We start from the raw sequence: 18,474 nt of genomic DNA, 5'->3' as shown, positions 1-18,474 counted from the left end.
CTTTCAACTCCCTCTAAGCCCCTGAAGGGCTCAATATTTACCCATCCATTCAAACACTTTTTGTAGCACCATAGACAAATTTAGGTTGGAATGGATCTCTAGAAGTCATCTTTTGGGCTTTTTTGCCCCCTTTTGATATTGAGGTAATTGGGGGTGGGGGAGAAATGAGATCAAAGATGCACCTTTAAAAAAAATCCTTTATTATTATATCATCCTAATAAAAATCTTTCATATAAAGGCTAAAGTAGGTAGAACTTTAGAAGAAACACTGGTGCAAACATTACCTGGTAGGAATAGCACATCATCTGCTACTGTCTATTATCTACTGCACAACAGATGGCCACAGATGGCCAATACATGGCCAAACATCTCCAGGTTTCCACATGTGACCTACAGGATGAAACTGCTCAACTCTCTGGAAAGAAATTACATCAGAATTATAAGCATGCCCTATTCCATTCTGCTCCTGTCTGCCTCCCAAGAACCCTCTGCTAGGAAAACACCTTTTCCCTTCTTGCCTTTTCTATGCCTTCCCAACACACTGTCCGAGAAAGACCATGGGGTTCCATTGTCCTCTACTTGCACCCTTCCTATATGTGAGCTCCTGTATTAATGGGGGGTGGAAAGCAGGGAGGTTGGCCTAACATGAGCATAGACCGGGAGCTCAATGCAACACATACACATCTCCTGTCACCCTGGAGACATTATGCCATTGCTCTTATCATCTCATGTGCCATTTAGCCATGGGCAGACAGTGTGTTCTTTTCAATGCCCTTCATCTGGGCTTTCTACAACTGCCCTAGCACTACCAGGAGGCAATGGAATGATTACTCCTGCAGCCTTTGAGCAGAGGTGCCCTATGCCCAGCCAACCTTCCTCTCTTTTTTCTTTTGGCTCAGTTCTCCCAGTATATCTCGGCTTAAGTTCTGTTACAGCTTCCAACCATGAAGCACAATGAGACAGCAGGTATACTACAGTCTAAAGTAACATTCAGAGAAACAGCACTTTTTACACACCTGAACTGTGCTGTCAAAAGTTAGAGAGAGGTATGCATTTATACAGATGCAAATCAATATTTGGGTACACTAAAAATACTTTTACTCAATATCAGTTTTTATTTAAAAACATGCTAAAAACTTGTAGTTAAATAACTAGTGACATGTGGGGAAAACACCGATGGCCACCTACCAGCATAAGTAAAAAAAAGTGCATACATACAGGAGACTGAGTTTTGTTTGATCAAGCAGTTACAGGACATTTAGTGCTTTCTCTGACAGGCTGACTGTTGCAGCCTCACACTTTCCAAGGCTGTTTTTTGTTGCCTGGAGAATGGCATCTTTTCTGCTCCCTTCAACAAGAGATGCTGGTCATCTCCTCCCACATCAGTGAGTCAGCTAGAGACACAGTCAGCCCTGCTCTTGACTCCCTTCCTGTAGGTGACTTTGTAGAGATGTATAAATGAAACTTGTGTAACTATCTCACTTAATACTGTGCTTAAAATGCCAAAAGTAGTCACTGAAAAAAGATTTCAGGATCTATGCTGCTATCAGATCATGAAACAGAATGAAGAATTCTAGAAAAATAAGTTTGGATGGGAGGCAAAATAGCTGAGTTTGCAACTACACATTTCATCTCTTGAGTTACTCATAAACATGTTTTATTCCCTTATTATTTTACTGATATATTTTACCATTTTTGTACAAAAACTGACTGCAGATTAAAATTTAAGATGTGGCAGGTACCACTGTGCGACCCAAAAGGACAGATATGAATGCTCCTGGTCAATCATGCTCTTTTTGAATCCCAGAGAAAGATAGAGAAACCTAAGCATCTCTTTCCAAAAAAAGCTAAGCACCTCTGTCCAAAGGGAGAGAGCAGCGAATCCATCAAATGAAAATCATCTTGTCTTGCAAAAATGGGAACCCATCTTAGCAACTCTGGATACAGTCTCACACGTAGCAGCAAGTATGTTGGGCATCAGAGCCCCTTCTTCAACATGGAACATCCATCTCCAGTGGGGTCAGATGCTCCTGGTCCCAGTTTTTTTTTAGAAATGGAAGTAAACCTAGATTCAGTTTCTGTGCTTTCCCCCACTCCTCTCCTGACTCTTTCAAAGGCAATACAAATGAAATAGCTGAGCCCATATGGTGCTGTCTGCTTCTGTTGGAAACAAGAGGCCTGAGAAACTTTGGACACCATGCTCAGATGGGCAAAGGCCATGCTCTAAGAATAATAACCTCCTCTTTCACTGCAACAGCCAAATTCACCTCCATCTCCCATACTCCTTCTTGTCACACTGACCTCATAGGAACTTGAAAATGAAATACAGTTCACACAAAACATTATTGCTGCCAGATGTACAGATGTATGCAGGACCTGGTAGGAAGATAAACACCTCCCAACACCTCCCAGATAGGAACTGGTCCAAGAACTATTTCAGCCCACCAGCAAAAGACTGGCTGAATGATACATTAAAAACGACGTATTTTTAGAGTTTAAAATAAAAATATTCAGACTGGACGTTAGGAGAAACCTCTTTACCAGGAGATTAGTTTGACATGGCATGGCACTGAAAGGGATACTGCAGCGGTACAAAATCACCATCCTCAGCAGTTTCTGAGATTCAGTCCAACAATGTCACAGTCAACCCCATCTCACATGGGTCACAGTCCCCCTTTGAGAATGATGTCAGACAAAGTAACCTCTGAAGGTCCCTTCTGACTGCTACTAATGCAAAAAGCATGGTGTTGAACCCTGACTAGGCATCCTCCAATGGGTGATGCTTCCTTCCTTCACAAAGCAACACAACTTAAGACGGACCTCTGCAAAAACCTGGAACAAAATGGAAACGGGGGCTGCTTGCAGCGAAGCAGCATTCAAACTAGAGAAATATATATTCAAGCAGGAATGTGGGTAAAAATATGCATCTCTGAACTACCACACTGGATGGACTTGGCAGCTCCCCAGCAAGAACCAGTTCTATGCTGGAGGTGTGAAAACACATATTGGCTCCAAGTGCTGTTTCAGAAATCACCCCTTTCCTGAAACATCTGCTCACCTTTAATCAACCTTACCTTCCTCACTGCCCAAAGCCACCTTGTCAGCTCAGGGAGACAGCTGTCATCTGTCTGAGGAAACCCCTTCAATGAAGGGCATGGTATGACAAGGGCACCAACAAATTGCCATCCCCCTTTCTCATACCCAGTAGCATACCATGCCTTGGGTGACATTTTGGAAACTGACAACACAGCTTGTAAAGTCTGCTGCCAACTGCTCAGCAAGTCAGATTGCAATTCTCTCCTTTGTGCCAGGGAACAACCACTTGCTCAGTAAATACTTTTAGCCTTTGAAGTAGGGTGACATCGAAGCACTCAGTGAGGGGCAGCAATTGCAGAGCCGGATATTGCTTTGGGTGAATAAAAGCATTAGAACTTAGCCTCACGGGAGCAGGAAGCTCGCCATCCAGCCCAATGGGAGGGCATTGCATTCTGTCCAAGGAAAAGAGCCTCTGATGTGAAAGGACCACCTTTGATACAGTAAGGGCATTAAGGCCCTGACAAAGGTGGAAGACGCCTTTTCATGGACTTGAGAAAAGTTATGTCTTTATTTGCCCCCACCAACCACCAGCTTTGAAAAACACGTCCTCTGGAGATCGCACAGTAGTTCCCAAATTAAGGTACAATAAATGTGTAAAACAGAAACTGTAAAAAGTTATAAATCAGGCAACTAAATTCTAAACTACATCCATCATCATAATAATAATCATTATCATAATAAAAAAGTATACACCATAAGGTACAAGAAGCTGCAAACCAAGCAGCTCCAGTTCCTAGAACTCTCAGTTTGAGTGGCTTTTCCAAGTCTTCCAGTAAGTTGGACATGAAGATTGAAACAGAAGACTTTGTAGAATTCTCCCTTAAAGTTGAACACACATCATTTGAGCGCATATGGTATGGATTAGTACAGCAAAACATTTTCTTAAATAAAGTTAAGGAAACATTCTAATAGCAGATCTATGACTTAGTATAGAAACCCATTTGTCCGGGTTCCCCACCACCACCCCCTCTTTGGCAAATAAATGGCAAATGTGAAACAGACAAAAAACGAGTCACAAGTTGTGATAATAATCGGACAAGTAACGACGAAGTCGATCAGTCAATAGGACGGATTCTCTCAGCAGGGTCAGGCTCAATACTCTTTGTGGTCATTCCATTTGTTCATTTTTATGGTGGGATAGAAGGGCTGATGTGATTAATGTTTCAGAGACTTTAGGCATCATATTTTTTGCCAGTCCTGTGAATCTGCTGGAAGAGTGTCATGGAAAAGGCCATGCCAAGTATCTGAAGGAAAGCAAACAGTGAAGGTTTCAGTACAGGAAGACTGCCAAAACGGCACTGCTGACCAGTGTTCGCAGTCCAACTGCAGTTCTAAAAGTCATTCTAGGCTAGTCACATTTCTTAAGCCCAGAGCTACAACACTGACCAGTAAACTTGGGTGTGTGTTGTTCAAGCCCACAGCAATATCTGAAGATGTATCTGTTAAGAGCACAGATGGAGACACAAAAGAGCTCTCAGGGCTCTTTGTCACATGTGCAACAATTTTTCAGAACTGACACATGAATCACTTTTCTTTTTTACTCAAGGGTTTCTGCTTGGTTAGCCAGGTAACTGTGACCAAAAATATGGGGATCTGGCATTCTCCCCCCCAAAATACCATAGTTATGCCAGAGGCAAAAAGCCTTAACAGATGATGATGATCCTTTGCATTTTTTTTTTTAAAGAAACATTCACCTACTCAATTCAGTGGCCATGATTTAACTCATTTTGGCAATTTCCAGAACAGGCTTCCAAAACTAAAAAAGAATACTTCCTTAAGGGACAAAGTAACAAATGGCTAAACCTGAAAACTCCGAAGTGGTGCTCTGAAGTCAAATGCACATAAGCAAAACCCCACTGTAACATGTCTTCTTTGAGGGACTGACAGCTGACCTACTTTTGCTTTCTGAGTAGATGACCTCAAATGGACTAGTAAAACAAATCTGACATTTTTGAAAACATGACCAAACTCAAAGTGGTTGAGGACCACTTTTCACACAGCAGAAACAAGAATGCTGACAGTAACAAATTAAGGCCATGTTGACACATATCATACTGGAATTACCTGCATTATGAGGATGCACATCCCAATTGAGCCAAGGACATGCTTATTCTCATCGAACCAAATCATAACTTTCTCGTAACAGCCCTGAAAGATGAAAATGGAATTCCCAAGGTCACATTTCTTTCACATGCTCTCCCTTTCTTTTCTTCCTTCCCACTCCTCCCAAAGTCTACAGCTTGGGCAAAGTGAGCCTTACCGTTTTCCACACTAATTCGGTGGAGTTCCGTCCACAATCTTGGGAGTTTTCTGTACAACATCGGTCTGGGACAGTGTTTTCTCCCAGTACTGGGTACCAATCCGTAAAGTCATTCACACCACAGCATTTCATCTATGGCAAAAGTACAGGGTCAATAAATGAACTTATTAACTTGCACCACTGAAAAAAGAATACCACCATAAACTTTTATTTCTACTAAACCATGGTATATTTTCAACAGGGCTGCCACAACACTTTTGCATTTTTAAGTACTTTGTGCCCAGCACCTCTCTAAAAGCAAACACTTAAAAACAAACAAACAAAACCCAAACTGTCCCACACTATGGGGGGACTATGACAAGTCATTCTTGTCATAGAGACATGAGCCCAATCTGCCCACAACTGCAGACCTGCCAAAGCCTAGCTAGGATTCAAGCTGCAGTTCTGACTTACCATCTGTGCAGGTTTTGCTGCTTCTCATCTCACTCAGATCATCCTTTCAGGTGATAGATGCAGAGAATCTAAGAGAGGTGAGCCTCTTTCACCTTACAAGTACACTTTGTTCCTGGGTTACAGAGTACTCCCTGGATGTTCAAGAGTTCAAAACCAGAAATCAAAGCCTGCACTAACTATCTTTTAGATGGGGCATGGTTGTCGCAGTTAAGAGAATGAGACAGCCTATTATGGCCAAATTGTTAATTTTTCCATTACCTCTGCTTGAATGATATTCCAGGCATTTTTCAGTCCAACATTATTTTCTGAATTGTACAGCTTCATACCTTCCTTCAGATCCTTCCTTGCGCTCTCACTGACCTGCATCACATAAAAAATACAGCAAGTCAGTGCACTGTTATTCTGAGGAAAGAACCCAATGGTACAGACCTGCGTACAGAACACATCTCCCTTACCTTCTATCACCAGACACTTGACCTGGGTACAAAAGCTCCCTCATACTTTCAACACTCTTGCAAAGCAGTGGGACTTTCAGCATCTGCCCAGACCTAGTCTCTCCCTCACCTTGCAAAATCCTGGATTAATTCTCATGAGGTAGGAGAGCAAACAGCTTCCCTTCTACTAAGGGTCCATCATACAGTCATCACCTGATCCAAACTAACTGAAGAGTGATCAGCAGAAACCTGCTGAGCTTACACTAATTTTGGCAAAGAGATGACTGTTGGCAATACCCCAGAGCAACCTTTTCTGACAGTCACACCACTTTCACTTGCTAAAATCTTAAAACCAAAGTCCCAACCTCCCAGTTGTAATGTAGTTGTCCCTTGCACAGGTTCTAGAAGGCTATAATCAATGACCAATACAAAACCAATTGAAAAAGGACATTATTGTTGTTCTTGTGGGGACAGGCTTGTGGGCTTTAATGTTTTGCAAATCTGCCCTTCTTTCTTTAAGAGAAGAAAGCTGGAATGCTTGACACAGGATCTGATATGTCCCATTTCTTGTATCAACTTCAGTCAGAGCCTGCGATCCTGGATGCAAAGAGAAAGGCACCTCGGCTCTGACAGCCAAACCCAAGGAGACTCTGGAAAAAGGCTAAAAACAGCCTGCAACTCAACAGTGAGCTGGCAGTGGAGCAAGGATTAACCTATAGGTCCTGGCCATTAAGGTTAATTATTTCATAGGATCTGTTTCATCCCTCTTTCACATCCCATTCAAAATCATAAGTTCACCCCAGATCCCTGAAATAGGCAGGCATCATAATGACAACCTGGAAAGAGATACAAATCTGATAGGAGCTTTGTTTTAAAATCAGGCTGGATATGCCCATCCCTTAGATTTTGTCCTGTGTATAGCAGAGCTCTCCAGTTCTCTGAGGATTTTTCCAGTCATACATATCTGCTAGACCAGCCATTTACATCCATTTTTCTTAACCTCTATTAGATAGCAGGCTAGCTTCCTACAGATGGGCTTTATGAGAAGCTGCTTCTTGATCTGCCCCCCACCTTTTGTCAAACTGTCTGGGACAGCCTGGTCAAGTGAGTCGCCTGCTGGCAGAAGTGCATCTGGAAACATCTGTGAAAATCCCAGATTTCACTCCTCTAGTCCTGTTGAAGGGGATTATTGACCTTAAGAGGCTAATGAGGCATGATGTGGCTCCTCGCCCACGACCCAGGTCCAAAAGATGCTCAGCTTCTTGCGGAGACAGAAAACAGCTATAATGAAGGGTATCTTAGCTTTTAGGAGAAGACTAAAAAGGAGGCCCTGGACCAGGAGTTTTGTTTTGGGGAGGAAACTGATAAGCTCAGCAGGTTCTTATCTTTCCTCCTGTTTGTCCTCCTCACCCTGCAGAAAGAACTTGCATAAAACAGCCAAGATCTCAAGGTTAGACCTTCAAAGTGAAGAGCAAGGAGAACCCACATACCTTCATCAATCAAAAGCAAACAGAACATGGTTTACCTGCTAGAAATTATAATCAATCTATATGGCATATTTGCTTACCTTGTCCATATAAACAAAGAACAAAATGAGTAATATCAGCTCTGCCAGGAGAATTATCAGCAAAACGATGAAAAACTAGAACAAAGAAGAACAGACTGTGTATACACACTTGCCAAATAAAGTGCAGCCCTGGGGTTTCTAGATGACAGACAGTGGTCATGACAATCTGACCTTAAATCCCATAGATTTAAATCCCTTAAATCCCATTGTGGAATAGCCACAAAAATGGACACTAGAAGCAGTAAGAGCTATCCCATGTAGTTTCCACAGACTTCTTCTAGAAACCCTGGTAACCCAGAGAGCCTCTTTCACCTTTCACCCCATCCAAACTCTCTACACAGGAAGTGTCTTACATCATATCTCACTGAGAGCATCTTTCTTTCCTGACATACATCCTCTATATGTTTGGGCACCGTACTTCTTCCAGTGTGTTACAGAAGTCCCCAAACATTTTTGACACTGCTATACATAAAATATAGCAGAAGACACTCAACACTGTGGGGTTTTCTGAGTCCTTTGCTGTTTGTGAAAATCTGAAGACTATAGCCCTTGTCCTCCAAACCCTCCCTCTGTTTCCAAAAACATGAAAATCTGATTTCAAACTACTCAGGCATATTAATACAATATTGCCCCTATAGCTCCCATAGGGTTCTCCATTCCTGAGGAAGCTCACTGACAGCGTTCTCTAAATCTTAGGTTTTGCCCTATTATCAATTTCAGGTTTCAGTGGTGCTTGTATCTTGCTTGTTTTGACTGCTGTCACAGCATGCAGCCATAATAGCCTCCGTACAGTCTACAAAACAGATGCTAAGCCCATTACCACAATGATCAATGTGACCTGGCACAGGAATGATTTCCTAACAGGTAGGCTTTAACCATACCTGACTGCCTGTTTGCATAATCATTATATTACTCTGCGCTTCTATCCCTAACTCTCTGTAGCTGAAATACCTCTCTGCAGGGGCAGCCCAAGCATGAACTCCAGCAGTTTCTCACTACTTTTCATGCCCACTAGAGATCTTTACAGTAGTAGCAGCAGTATGCTGCATAGACATGGCAACCCCCACACAAGCACTGGGGGAGATGAGGTATGAGGTGCGGCAAGCTCTCCAGTCAGAAACTCATGATATAACCCATGATATAAAAAGACTTCTGCAGAACCTTGTAAGAATATAAGCACACTCTTTTAAAAAAAAAAAAAAAGTTTCAGCTGGTGAACAACAGGTGTGCATTTCTGCCCCATTTTAATTCTCTGAGGTAGTCTAAGGAATGCTGCTCAGCTGTTCCCTACCACCAGCTAAGGGAGCTTTCTACACAAGGAAAACTGCATGCTCTTCAATGTCACAGCAGTTGTGACTCACAAGCTCTGACTGAATCGGAATCTGGCTGCTTTGAAAGCCCTCCTCTCACCCTCTGCCACAATACCCATCTCCTCCTAAGGGGGGTGGGGGGGCATGATGAAGTCTCCTGTGTTGATGTGAGAGCAGTGATCCACAGTGTATTGTCTGAGAGGACTTCCCATTTCTGTGCTTCACTATTGGATAAAGGCTGCCAAGGCTCAGGGCTTTTTTTATATACCTATAAGGCCTGGCAGAGACTCTAACTTCTTAACTTTGAGACAGATGGATTCCAATAACCTCTGACACAGGCCTTAGATAAGAGCAAAATTGAGAACAGCTATGAGTGGCTGTGAGTGGCATCCAAAAGCAGCTGTGCTTAAGATTTGTCAGACAATCCTTCCAATAGACTCTTCCAGAAAGACCATCAAATTAGTCCTACAGTTGATGTTTAATTTTCCAGAGGCATCTGATCACAATTTGCTTTGCTATCTAATACACCATGGTGCACAGTAACAAGAATACATTTGCAAATATGTCAGTGATATTACTGTAAATCTGTGGAATGTCCTACTGCAAGACTCAAGATGTTGAAAGCCAGGAGCAATACTAGTGATCCACAGAACTATTTTGCACTGGTCATTTAAATAAAATATTCACAAAGCAAAGGTCACTGGTCTTAGTGAAAAGGGGAATTGATGTCTTACACTCAACAGGAGGCACTTGTTTTCCTTGATAGCACCTAGACAGCCCAGAAAGCCGGTCACCATGATGACTGTGCCAATGGCAATGACTAGGTTGGCAGCTGAAAGTGACGGAAAGCTGGGAGAAAATGTGGCGAAGTTTCCTTGTGACACTGACAGCCAGATTCCCACGCCCAGCAGCCCACAGCCACATAACTGCAAAGAGATAAACAAAAGAAAGGCTTCAGTGTTACAATAAATGGCACTGGCTCCTTCCCCCTACTCTGAGAGGACAGAATTTCTGAGACAAATTCTCAGGTAACTATTCCACAGTAATGCTCTCACTGGGTTGGTGCTGAAACAAAGTGAAATTAAATGTTCTTACCTAGACTCGAGCAAGTAACCTATACTCATAACCTATTCAAAAGCCACTGAATGGCAGAACTCTGTTTTTAAAGATTCAGTAAGCAAATCCAGGGTTGCCTACTGATCTCCCACCAGCACAATCCAATGCCATTTTTCTGTAGGAAGAAAAAAAACATTATTTGAAGGAATGCCCCATAGCACACATTTGTGCAGTTGCACACCATGTCTCAGAGGATCCAGCCCCATAGTTCCTCAGCCTCCAACAGGCAAGGAAGTTTTGGAGAAAACTACAATCAAAATTATCACTCCAATAAATATTTGCACTATGGCCCACTGCCCAGCCAGGCTACTGTCTGGGTTTTAGGATGAGTTCTCATAGCACTACTGTTGTTTGCCAGTCCTTAACGTGGCAGAAAACAGATTTCTATGTTTATTATCCATAGGGAGGTCATCTTCTGCTACTGTCAGTGAGAGAATCTGAAGGAAATGCAAAGCTGCTAATAAAGCATAAAATTAGCTTTACCTTGTGTCTTACCCTTAACACCACCATGTCAGGTTAAGGAAATAAGGTTCCCACCCTAGTCACAGAGCAGGTCTTTAGAACAATGGCCAATAGTATTGTGCTACAGAGGGCCTAAAAGCTGGCTGTCTTTTAGCACTTGCTCAAAATAGCTGTTATGCAGCTTCATACCTGATCTATGAGCAGTGTACAGTGAAATCAGAAGCAGGAGGTAGTTGTGCTTTAATTAAACCTGCGAGCTACTTAGCAACAGCATTTACAGTTTCCTGCCAAATCCAGGTCAGAGGTGAAGTTCCCATCACCTTTACTAGGAAGGAGATCAAAGCACATCCCCCACAAAACTCAGAGCATTTTGCTGCAACTTAACTGAACCACTGCAGAGGGAAGACATAACCCCAAATCATTACTCGCAGTGGCATCTAAAGCTGCTGGGGCTTACCTGTCAGCACCCACAAGCAGCCAGAGGAACAGAAGTTCCTGCCATCTAGCAGGCTTGCCATACCAGCTCTACCCCATTATAACATCTGCCCTCCACAAACCTAAAACTTCTACTCAAACTGCAAACTCGAGATCAGAGAACAGTACCTTCGCTAAAAGAGGGTTCAGTTCTGCCCTGTGATGAGCACTAACCTAGCGCAATGAAGAGGCACAGACTTAACCTTTTGGGCAAATATGCTCACTTCTCCCTGAGATACTTTCACCAGCAGGACAGATAGTTCAGGGTACAATTGGCTCCTTTTGGTTGTGCTGCTTTGCAGGCCACGAAAGAAAAACTAAAACAGTATTTTCTTGCATTCATTTTCACCTTATCTGGGAGTCTGGCTTATGTTTTTATAATCATATGCATGGTTACTTTCTTCCACTTCCCCTGTGACCCTTCTGCCCCTTCCAAACCCCCTTTCTAGTTTGCCTGGGGCTTTTGAAAGTGCTTTGCATCTAGTGAGATTCACCAGTTTGGCGAAGAAGTGAGACAAGGAGTGGGTGTCATGTAAGATTCTCATAGGAATTCCCATGGGAGGCAGAGTAATTCTGCAAGTAACCAAGTCCATGACAGCCAACATCAAGCAAACCAGTAGCACAGTGTAAAGAGGGATGCCTAGGCAGAGAGAGAAAAAGAGATGGGGATGAACTACATTGCATTGGTGGTTATTTCCAGACCCCCTTGCACCTAACCATCAGCAGACATCCCGGGCGGTGGGGGTGGGGGGAACCACCCACTGTCTAAAGCTCCCAAACACTTACGAGAATCACAGGGGAAATTTTCAGTGTCCTTGTAAGGAAGCTTGGAAGCACCTCTGCTTCCAATGCTGAACACACAATAACTTCACTGAGCATGTTGGGGAGTTTTGCTTTGTTGGGTATGGAGAGATGTCACAATACATATTTCCTGTATCAGAGCTGGATGCAACTGCAACATGAGCATGTGCAGCAGGGAAAAAGTCAGACAACTACTTTCCCTATGAAAAGACTGAGACAAAACATAACACATGCCTGTGGCAGAAAGGGATACAGGACCCTCACTTCTTTCCCCCAAATCCATCCTCTCTAAGTAATAGTCTTTAAGTGTTTTCTCATTGCCTTTCATGGTATGTCAGCATGGCCAATGTGAATTGGAATAATTCCAATGTGGGGAACAGGATGGGAGCAAAGCACAAGTCCCCTGATCACATCCTGCTGCCGCTGTGGACATCACCAGAGGTTTAAAACTGTCTACAGTTTACGAAATCAGTCATCCTATCACTCCTGTTTTAAATTTCATCTACTCTACCCTTGAACTGCTGCAGTTTTGGCATCTCAAGCTCTCTCAGGAATCCATTCTGTGACCCAGCTGCTTCAACTGTTAGATGAGAACTGCAGGCAGCTGTTCAGGCTGGGAGCTTGATGGTTCATGAGATTAGAAGCAACTCTCACCACGCAGGATACATTTAAGGTTTTAATTACCAGTGGCATTTCTAAGCTGCCAGGGCCATACATTGCCAATAGCTGATGGTGCTTCAATTGACAACTTCGTGACAGCCCATGGAGAAGACTGTAAATGTTTCCAAAGTAGTTTCTATCACCCCTACCCAACAATGAAATTGTTCACTGAAACTTTCCTGCAGAAGCTGAATTCAGACTTAGAAGGTTATTCACAGACTTGTTGCTTGAATTTTCATACCCTATTAGGCTCAGAAATCACAGCCCTAGCTCAAGTATTTTAGACGTGGGCAGTGAATTCTGAACTCATCAGCACAAAAGCAATAGGTCATTGCAGATAGATAAGGGGGTGTTAAAAGAAAGATGAGAGCAAAAGGCTTATAGAGGAAGGACAAGTAAAAGGAGCACATGGGATCAAGGGAAAAAATCAGCCAATAAAGGGTCAGACCTCAGAATCCAACACTACAATGAGCTGAGGATAATAGCAGAAGAACTAGAAGAAAGAAAGAAACCCTTACCAACATCATTTTCCCACAAGAGAGAGCATTCCTTCAGTTGCTTGTGGTAGCCCACCCTAGTACTTTGGTAAACTCATGAGCAAAACACCTTGCTTTTTGGCAAAAGACTAATCACCCACAGCACCCATACTTTTTCATGGTGTCTCTAGCAGGGAAGAAGCATTTCATGCTTGGCATTTGCAAAAAATCTCGGGGATTAGCAACACACCTGTACTGTCCGAATACAGACCAAGAGAGTACACTATGAGAATACACAACTCGACTTGAATACCAGGCATCTGAACACCTGGGAGAAAAGTCCTTTAAAATGAGAAATGAAGAGGTATGTCAGCTGAGGCAGCAGGCACATTCAGATTCGCTCTTTTCTCCTATAAGGCCAATGCCTTGCTGAAGATAACCATGTCGTCTGTATGTGGGGATTAACTCCTTTCCAGCTGCGGCAGTGATAGGGTTAACATGCCAAAGTGCACACTGTGAGTACAATGCCTTTCAGAGCTTTCTGACCACACGCATTAGTGCAATATTAAAATTATACCATGGTATCTGTAGTGACCACCATATCACCATGGCTGATTTTACAGGCCCAGTGGGCAACACGCAAAAAGCAAGCTAAGGAAAGTTCCCCATTTCACGTTTTTTACTTCCCAAAGTAAGATTTGTCCATACCTAAATTATTGTGAATTTAGATAATTAACCCTGAAGGTTACATAATGAAATCAGATGATGGAGGGAATATTAAACACAAACAGATTTATCTGCACTGACTAAAGAGAATGAAGTAGTTGGGAACACTTGAAAGAGATTTCAAGATGAAAGAAATGACATACTAAAGACTTTCACAAGGTGGCATCCCATACCAAATAGAGCTGCCACAGTTTATGTTTCAGTCAAATTTTATTTTCTATCTCTCCAGCTGCTCCTCAGGTTTTGCAGTTTGTTCTCTGTTTTTACATCATTTATCATTCTACTGAGTAGCTATATGCTACTCGGTTGTTGCTAAAATGTATGTTGATGCTAAAAATTTACATTTTAACCTCAGGTCCCAGGATAAATTTTATTCTCGCTCTTGCTCATGCTCCCCCCAAAATCCAAAATAAACTAAACTGCATGCAACCATACCACCAAAGGTAGTTAGAATTCTAGCAATAAAATAGCTTTTTCTGACACTTTATTCTCCCAGTCTCGTTTTCTACACACAGTGAACATGCTGTAAAAATGCTCTCACTGCCATTTATTCTCACAGCTTTCATCTTTCTCCCCCTTTGGTAGAACAGCATCTTGGAGAGTGAAAGCATAAAAAGTCTTCTTATTCATTCCTCTTTCATCATATAATTATTTAATATATGCTGCTTGGTATTTAGTTACACAAGAGTGACAGCACTGCTGTTCCTTCCCTGGGGAAATGGATCAACAGTCTAAAAATTTCACTAGGTTTTTCCTCTCCAAAGATGTTGGCTCATTTCCCTCTTACAATTAGAAATTATCATCCCTCAGAGAGCTCCCCAAATCTCCCCTTCCCCTGGTGTTTTTTATGTTGGGAAGGATGCTGCGGAACACTACCATAGAGCCAGTCATATACACAGACATATATACTCACTTATAGGGTAATTTGCTCAAGCTATGTCATGTATATTTTGAGCTTGAAAGCAAACGAGAAACACAAACTTTCCTCACTGTTTCTCCCTCACTTTGCTATTTTACTGAATGAATGCCTGAATTCTCTTCAGTACCTCAACATCTCTCTGGCATCATGATTGTGCCCTGAAAACAGAGCATTCTAGGTATATTGAGGAGAATCTCAAATAGTTTCAAATGCTTTGAGACAAATTACAAATCCTCAGATATAAACCCAAAAGGAAGTCCTTTCCTGAGCAGCACAATTGTCAGAGTGGGAAAGGGACTATTTTATTTTCTTCTTGATTGTTCAGCAAGATGTGAACTAATACACCACCACAACCTTTGACAATACAGTGCCATATCCAAATTTGGTTGCCTTAACCCAAATAAGATATAGCAAGAGATTACAAAGCCTAGAGAAGGACAACACAGATGGTCAGAGGTATACCAATACTAACATATTGTACAGAAGGAGATTGTGCACAGGATTATCTAGCTTGGAAGGAATTACTAGATGGGATGTGAATGAAATATTCACAACTCTAGATGTCAGTATGAAAGCCAATCAGCCTATCTCTTTAATCTTCTCCAATAATAAGAACAAAGGGAACAATTAGCAATTATTGTGCAGTAGGTTTAACTTCACACAACTGAGAAGCAAATTGATAAATTCTGCAGTAGGTGATTACAAGAACCAAATACTGTGACCACAATTGCCAGAAAGGGCTAGATAATTCTTTTATCAGTAACAGCATTTGTAGTTTTGCAAGCATATACAAAGGTAATGACATTTCATGCTTCCCAGAGTAAGATAATGCATGCAGAATTCCAGTAAAACTACCAAGCAGCAAACAAGCTGGGGTAGAGAAGGGATAGGATATGCCATTCTGGTAAGGTTTATGGATAGAATAATATTGACAGACTTACCCCAGAAGTAAGTCATTGAACAGCATCAGGAAACAGGAATCTGATAAGGAAGGGACTACCTAGAGGAAAAGGCACAAGACCATACTCTACTGTCTTTTGGCATCCTTCCATCCCATGCACACAGTGTGTGGCAGAAAAACTGCACAACAGGGCAGGGGAGAGATGGTGGGGAGGGAAAGGGAGGGTAGATTTACTCCTGACATCAGACATTCTGCCACTGGTGAAACACCAGGGGAGCTCTAAACAGACTTGGAACAGAACAGAGACACAGAGAAAGCAAATGCTGAGGGACAACTACTAGGGACAAAAAGAAGAGACAAGTGTCTCAGGCTGTACCTTCACACTGAATAACACACTTTAGGCCATTTAGGCCAGATACAGAGAACGGAAAGCTCCCCAACCTGCCTCTGCAGTGTGCGAGAACAAGCAATCTTGATGGAAGCAAAGATGATATGATGAAAAATACACGGAACAGCTTAAATATGGCCACCATGGAAATGATCTGAGGCACAGGAGACTTCTCAAGAGGAATTATGATAGCATGAATGTGCAAATGAGTGTCAATGCTGGGAATTGATCTCAGGACAACTGCAGTGATGAAAATAACACTCTGGATTAGGCTTTGATAGGCCTCTATTTAAACAAGGCAACATGGAGATCATCTGCACCAAAAGGACAAGCACAAGGTCACATGGACAAAAGGCAAAAATGTCTTCCAGCATCCAGCACCCATTGAAACCCTCCCTTCTGCTGGGATCAAGAACACTTTGTAAAAGCTGTCAGTAATATTTTTCCTCTATTTGCTACATCCTAGGAGAAACAGATTATCTGCCTCAGCCCTTCTTTTCAAGACAGAGTGATTTTCCACCATTTCTCCAACTGTCCCTCTGGACCAGTCAGTGTGCAGGGGAGAGAAGGGGCAGAACAGGCCTTATAAGGTTAGCAGAGTCTTTCGTCTCACTGTGTCCTTCCCTCCCCACCCTTCTTTCCCCCTCTTTTTATGGTATCTTAGCCAGCTCACAGTTTTCATTTGGAAGTGGGAAGCAGCACATCTTGGAAAACAGTTTGAAAGGCTGCTCTTTCCCACCATGCAGGAATTTTAGAGAGATCTTCTATTACAAAATAAAGATGGACATCTTCCTGTTTATTAGCTGGAAACCTGATTCAAAGGCTCTTCAGATCAGCAGGAAGAGGTCACATCTTCAGCGTATTTTGGATCTGGTGTTTCATTTAGAAGTAGTCTGGTGTGCAGATTCAAAATAGTAACAGATACTGTTGAAAAAAACACCATCCTGTTTTCCTGTCTCAACAGACACAGGCATCTCAATTCTTGTTTCAATGCACATTAACCAAAGTTTTGGAAGATTTGACCTTGATCAAATATTCCTTGAACAGCTCGATCCATCCAGAAAGATAATCACCAGAAATAAAAGGAGTTTTTTAAACTATTGCAATGTAGTAACTGCTCTGCTGAGAGCACAAAATAGTCTATTATGCAAATAAGATTTAAAAAAAAGAAAAAGAAAAATGAAGGATTCGGGCAGACTTGAAGCTCAGGAACAGAGCCATTACATTCATTTACTGTCAGAGGGAGGTACTCAATTTTTGCCCTTCTAGTTCACTTCCCTGAATTACAGGTCAGAATGATTGTTGAAGGAAGAGGCAGGGGTGAGAATTACATGGTTTCTCCCACTTCAAATCAGAGATATACTTCCTGTTAGGCATTTTTGAATGTCACTTGCCCTCTCTGGATTTGGGTGATTCATCATTCTCTGGAAGGGACGGGCCCTTTCTATCCTTAAAGGAGATTTTCAAGTTAGATTTCCTGCTCTGTCTTGCTGATCCACAGGATTCATCAAAACTGGAGCTTAACAGCTGAAAGTCTCAGAGAGAAAGCCTCTTGCAAAGCAAGATCATCCTCTGAATATGATCCAATATAAGGCAAATTGTATATCTTCTAATTCTCTTGGAGGCCAAAATCCATAGACTAGAAATGAGAATGGAATGTGGAAGTGGGAGAACATATTTAATAATGTCTACTTAGTGCTACTGCAATAACAATATGGCAAAAATTTAAACTCCTCTCCTATCATTCCTACAAACTGGACATTGATACAAGGCAAAGGAATTATTCCTGTGTGTCCTTTGAGTCTAGTGCTGTGACAGCTGTAATGACTGCTTGTCTGTAATTAACATACAGCACTGGAATCTGCAAACGCCAAACTTGCTTAATTCATCCTACAGAGAAAGCAACTATCCCCTTCCTGGAGTCATCCCCCAGCAGTACCGTCAGAGTTGTCCCGTAAAAACTGAAATGAGGGATCAGGATTCTGATTTTTTGTGGGGCTAACAGAGGGACAGCTGCCCTGAGGAGCATTTAATTCTTGAATCTTGACTGATATTTTCAGAAACATCTGAAACTTGTAAATTACGTTGCAGCATAAAGCCTTAAGCTTTGGCTTGGATGCTCTTACATAGTCACATTAGAGTCCTCCTAGCAGAAATTCAAGGCTGTATTTCAGTAGCATAATATTCTAACTGAAAATTTTGCTTCAGATATGTCTTTCATTCTTTTTGTAGATCTAAGATCTGTGTGTGAAGCTGCTTCATTCAGGTTCTGTATCAAGCCTGACTGGTGTTCGGTATAGGACTTATTTTGCAAAAGAAATTTGTAAGAGCTGGGCTTGTTTAGTTTATCATAGACAGCTTAGCCTCTTCTTTGCCTACTTGAAGGGCAGCTTGGATGGTTCAGGTTGCACATTAGAAGACACTTTCACCA

At 42.1% G+C, this 18,474-nt stretch overlaps 1 protein-coding gene across 7 annotated transcripts in view; it reads right to left on the bottom strand.

Moving 5' to 3' along the window:
- Window positions 1-202: 202 nt before the first annotated feature.
- Window positions 203-18,474, bottom strand: part of TSPAN9 (tetraspanin 9) — a 207,237-nt gene continuing 188,965 nt past the window's right edge. For all 7 annotated transcript variants that reach the window (XM_026079976.1, XM_026079971.1, XM_026079970.1 and 4 more), the window contains 6 exons: window positions 9,855-10,046; window positions 7,811-7,885; window positions 6,068-6,169; window positions 5,357-5,488; window positions 5,161-5,244; window positions 203-4,340 (listed from right to left, as the gene is read on the bottom strand). In XM_026079976.1, coding sequence (XP_025935761.1) covers window positions 4,269-4,340; window positions 5,161-5,244; window positions 5,357-5,488; window positions 6,068-6,169; window positions 7,811-7,885; window positions 9,855-10,046 — 657 coding nt within the window. In that variant the 3' untranslated portion in view covers window positions 203-4,268. The remainder of the gene's footprint in view (window positions 4,341-5,160; window positions 5,245-5,356; window positions 5,489-6,067; window positions 6,170-7,810; window positions 7,886-9,854; window positions 10,047-18,474) is intronic.

This window comes from Apteryx rowi, unplaced genomic scaffold (assembly GCF_003343035.1).
Source record: "Apteryx rowi isolate R43461 unplaced genomic scaffold, aptRow1 scaffold_506, whole genome shotgun sequence".
NCBI classification, from domain to species: Eukaryota; Metazoa; Chordata; class Aves; order Apterygiformes; family Apterygidae; genus Apteryx; species Apteryx rowi.
The sequence above is the reverse complement of the archived record's forward strand: the minus strand, read 5'-3'. Positions and strand labels throughout refer to the sequence as shown.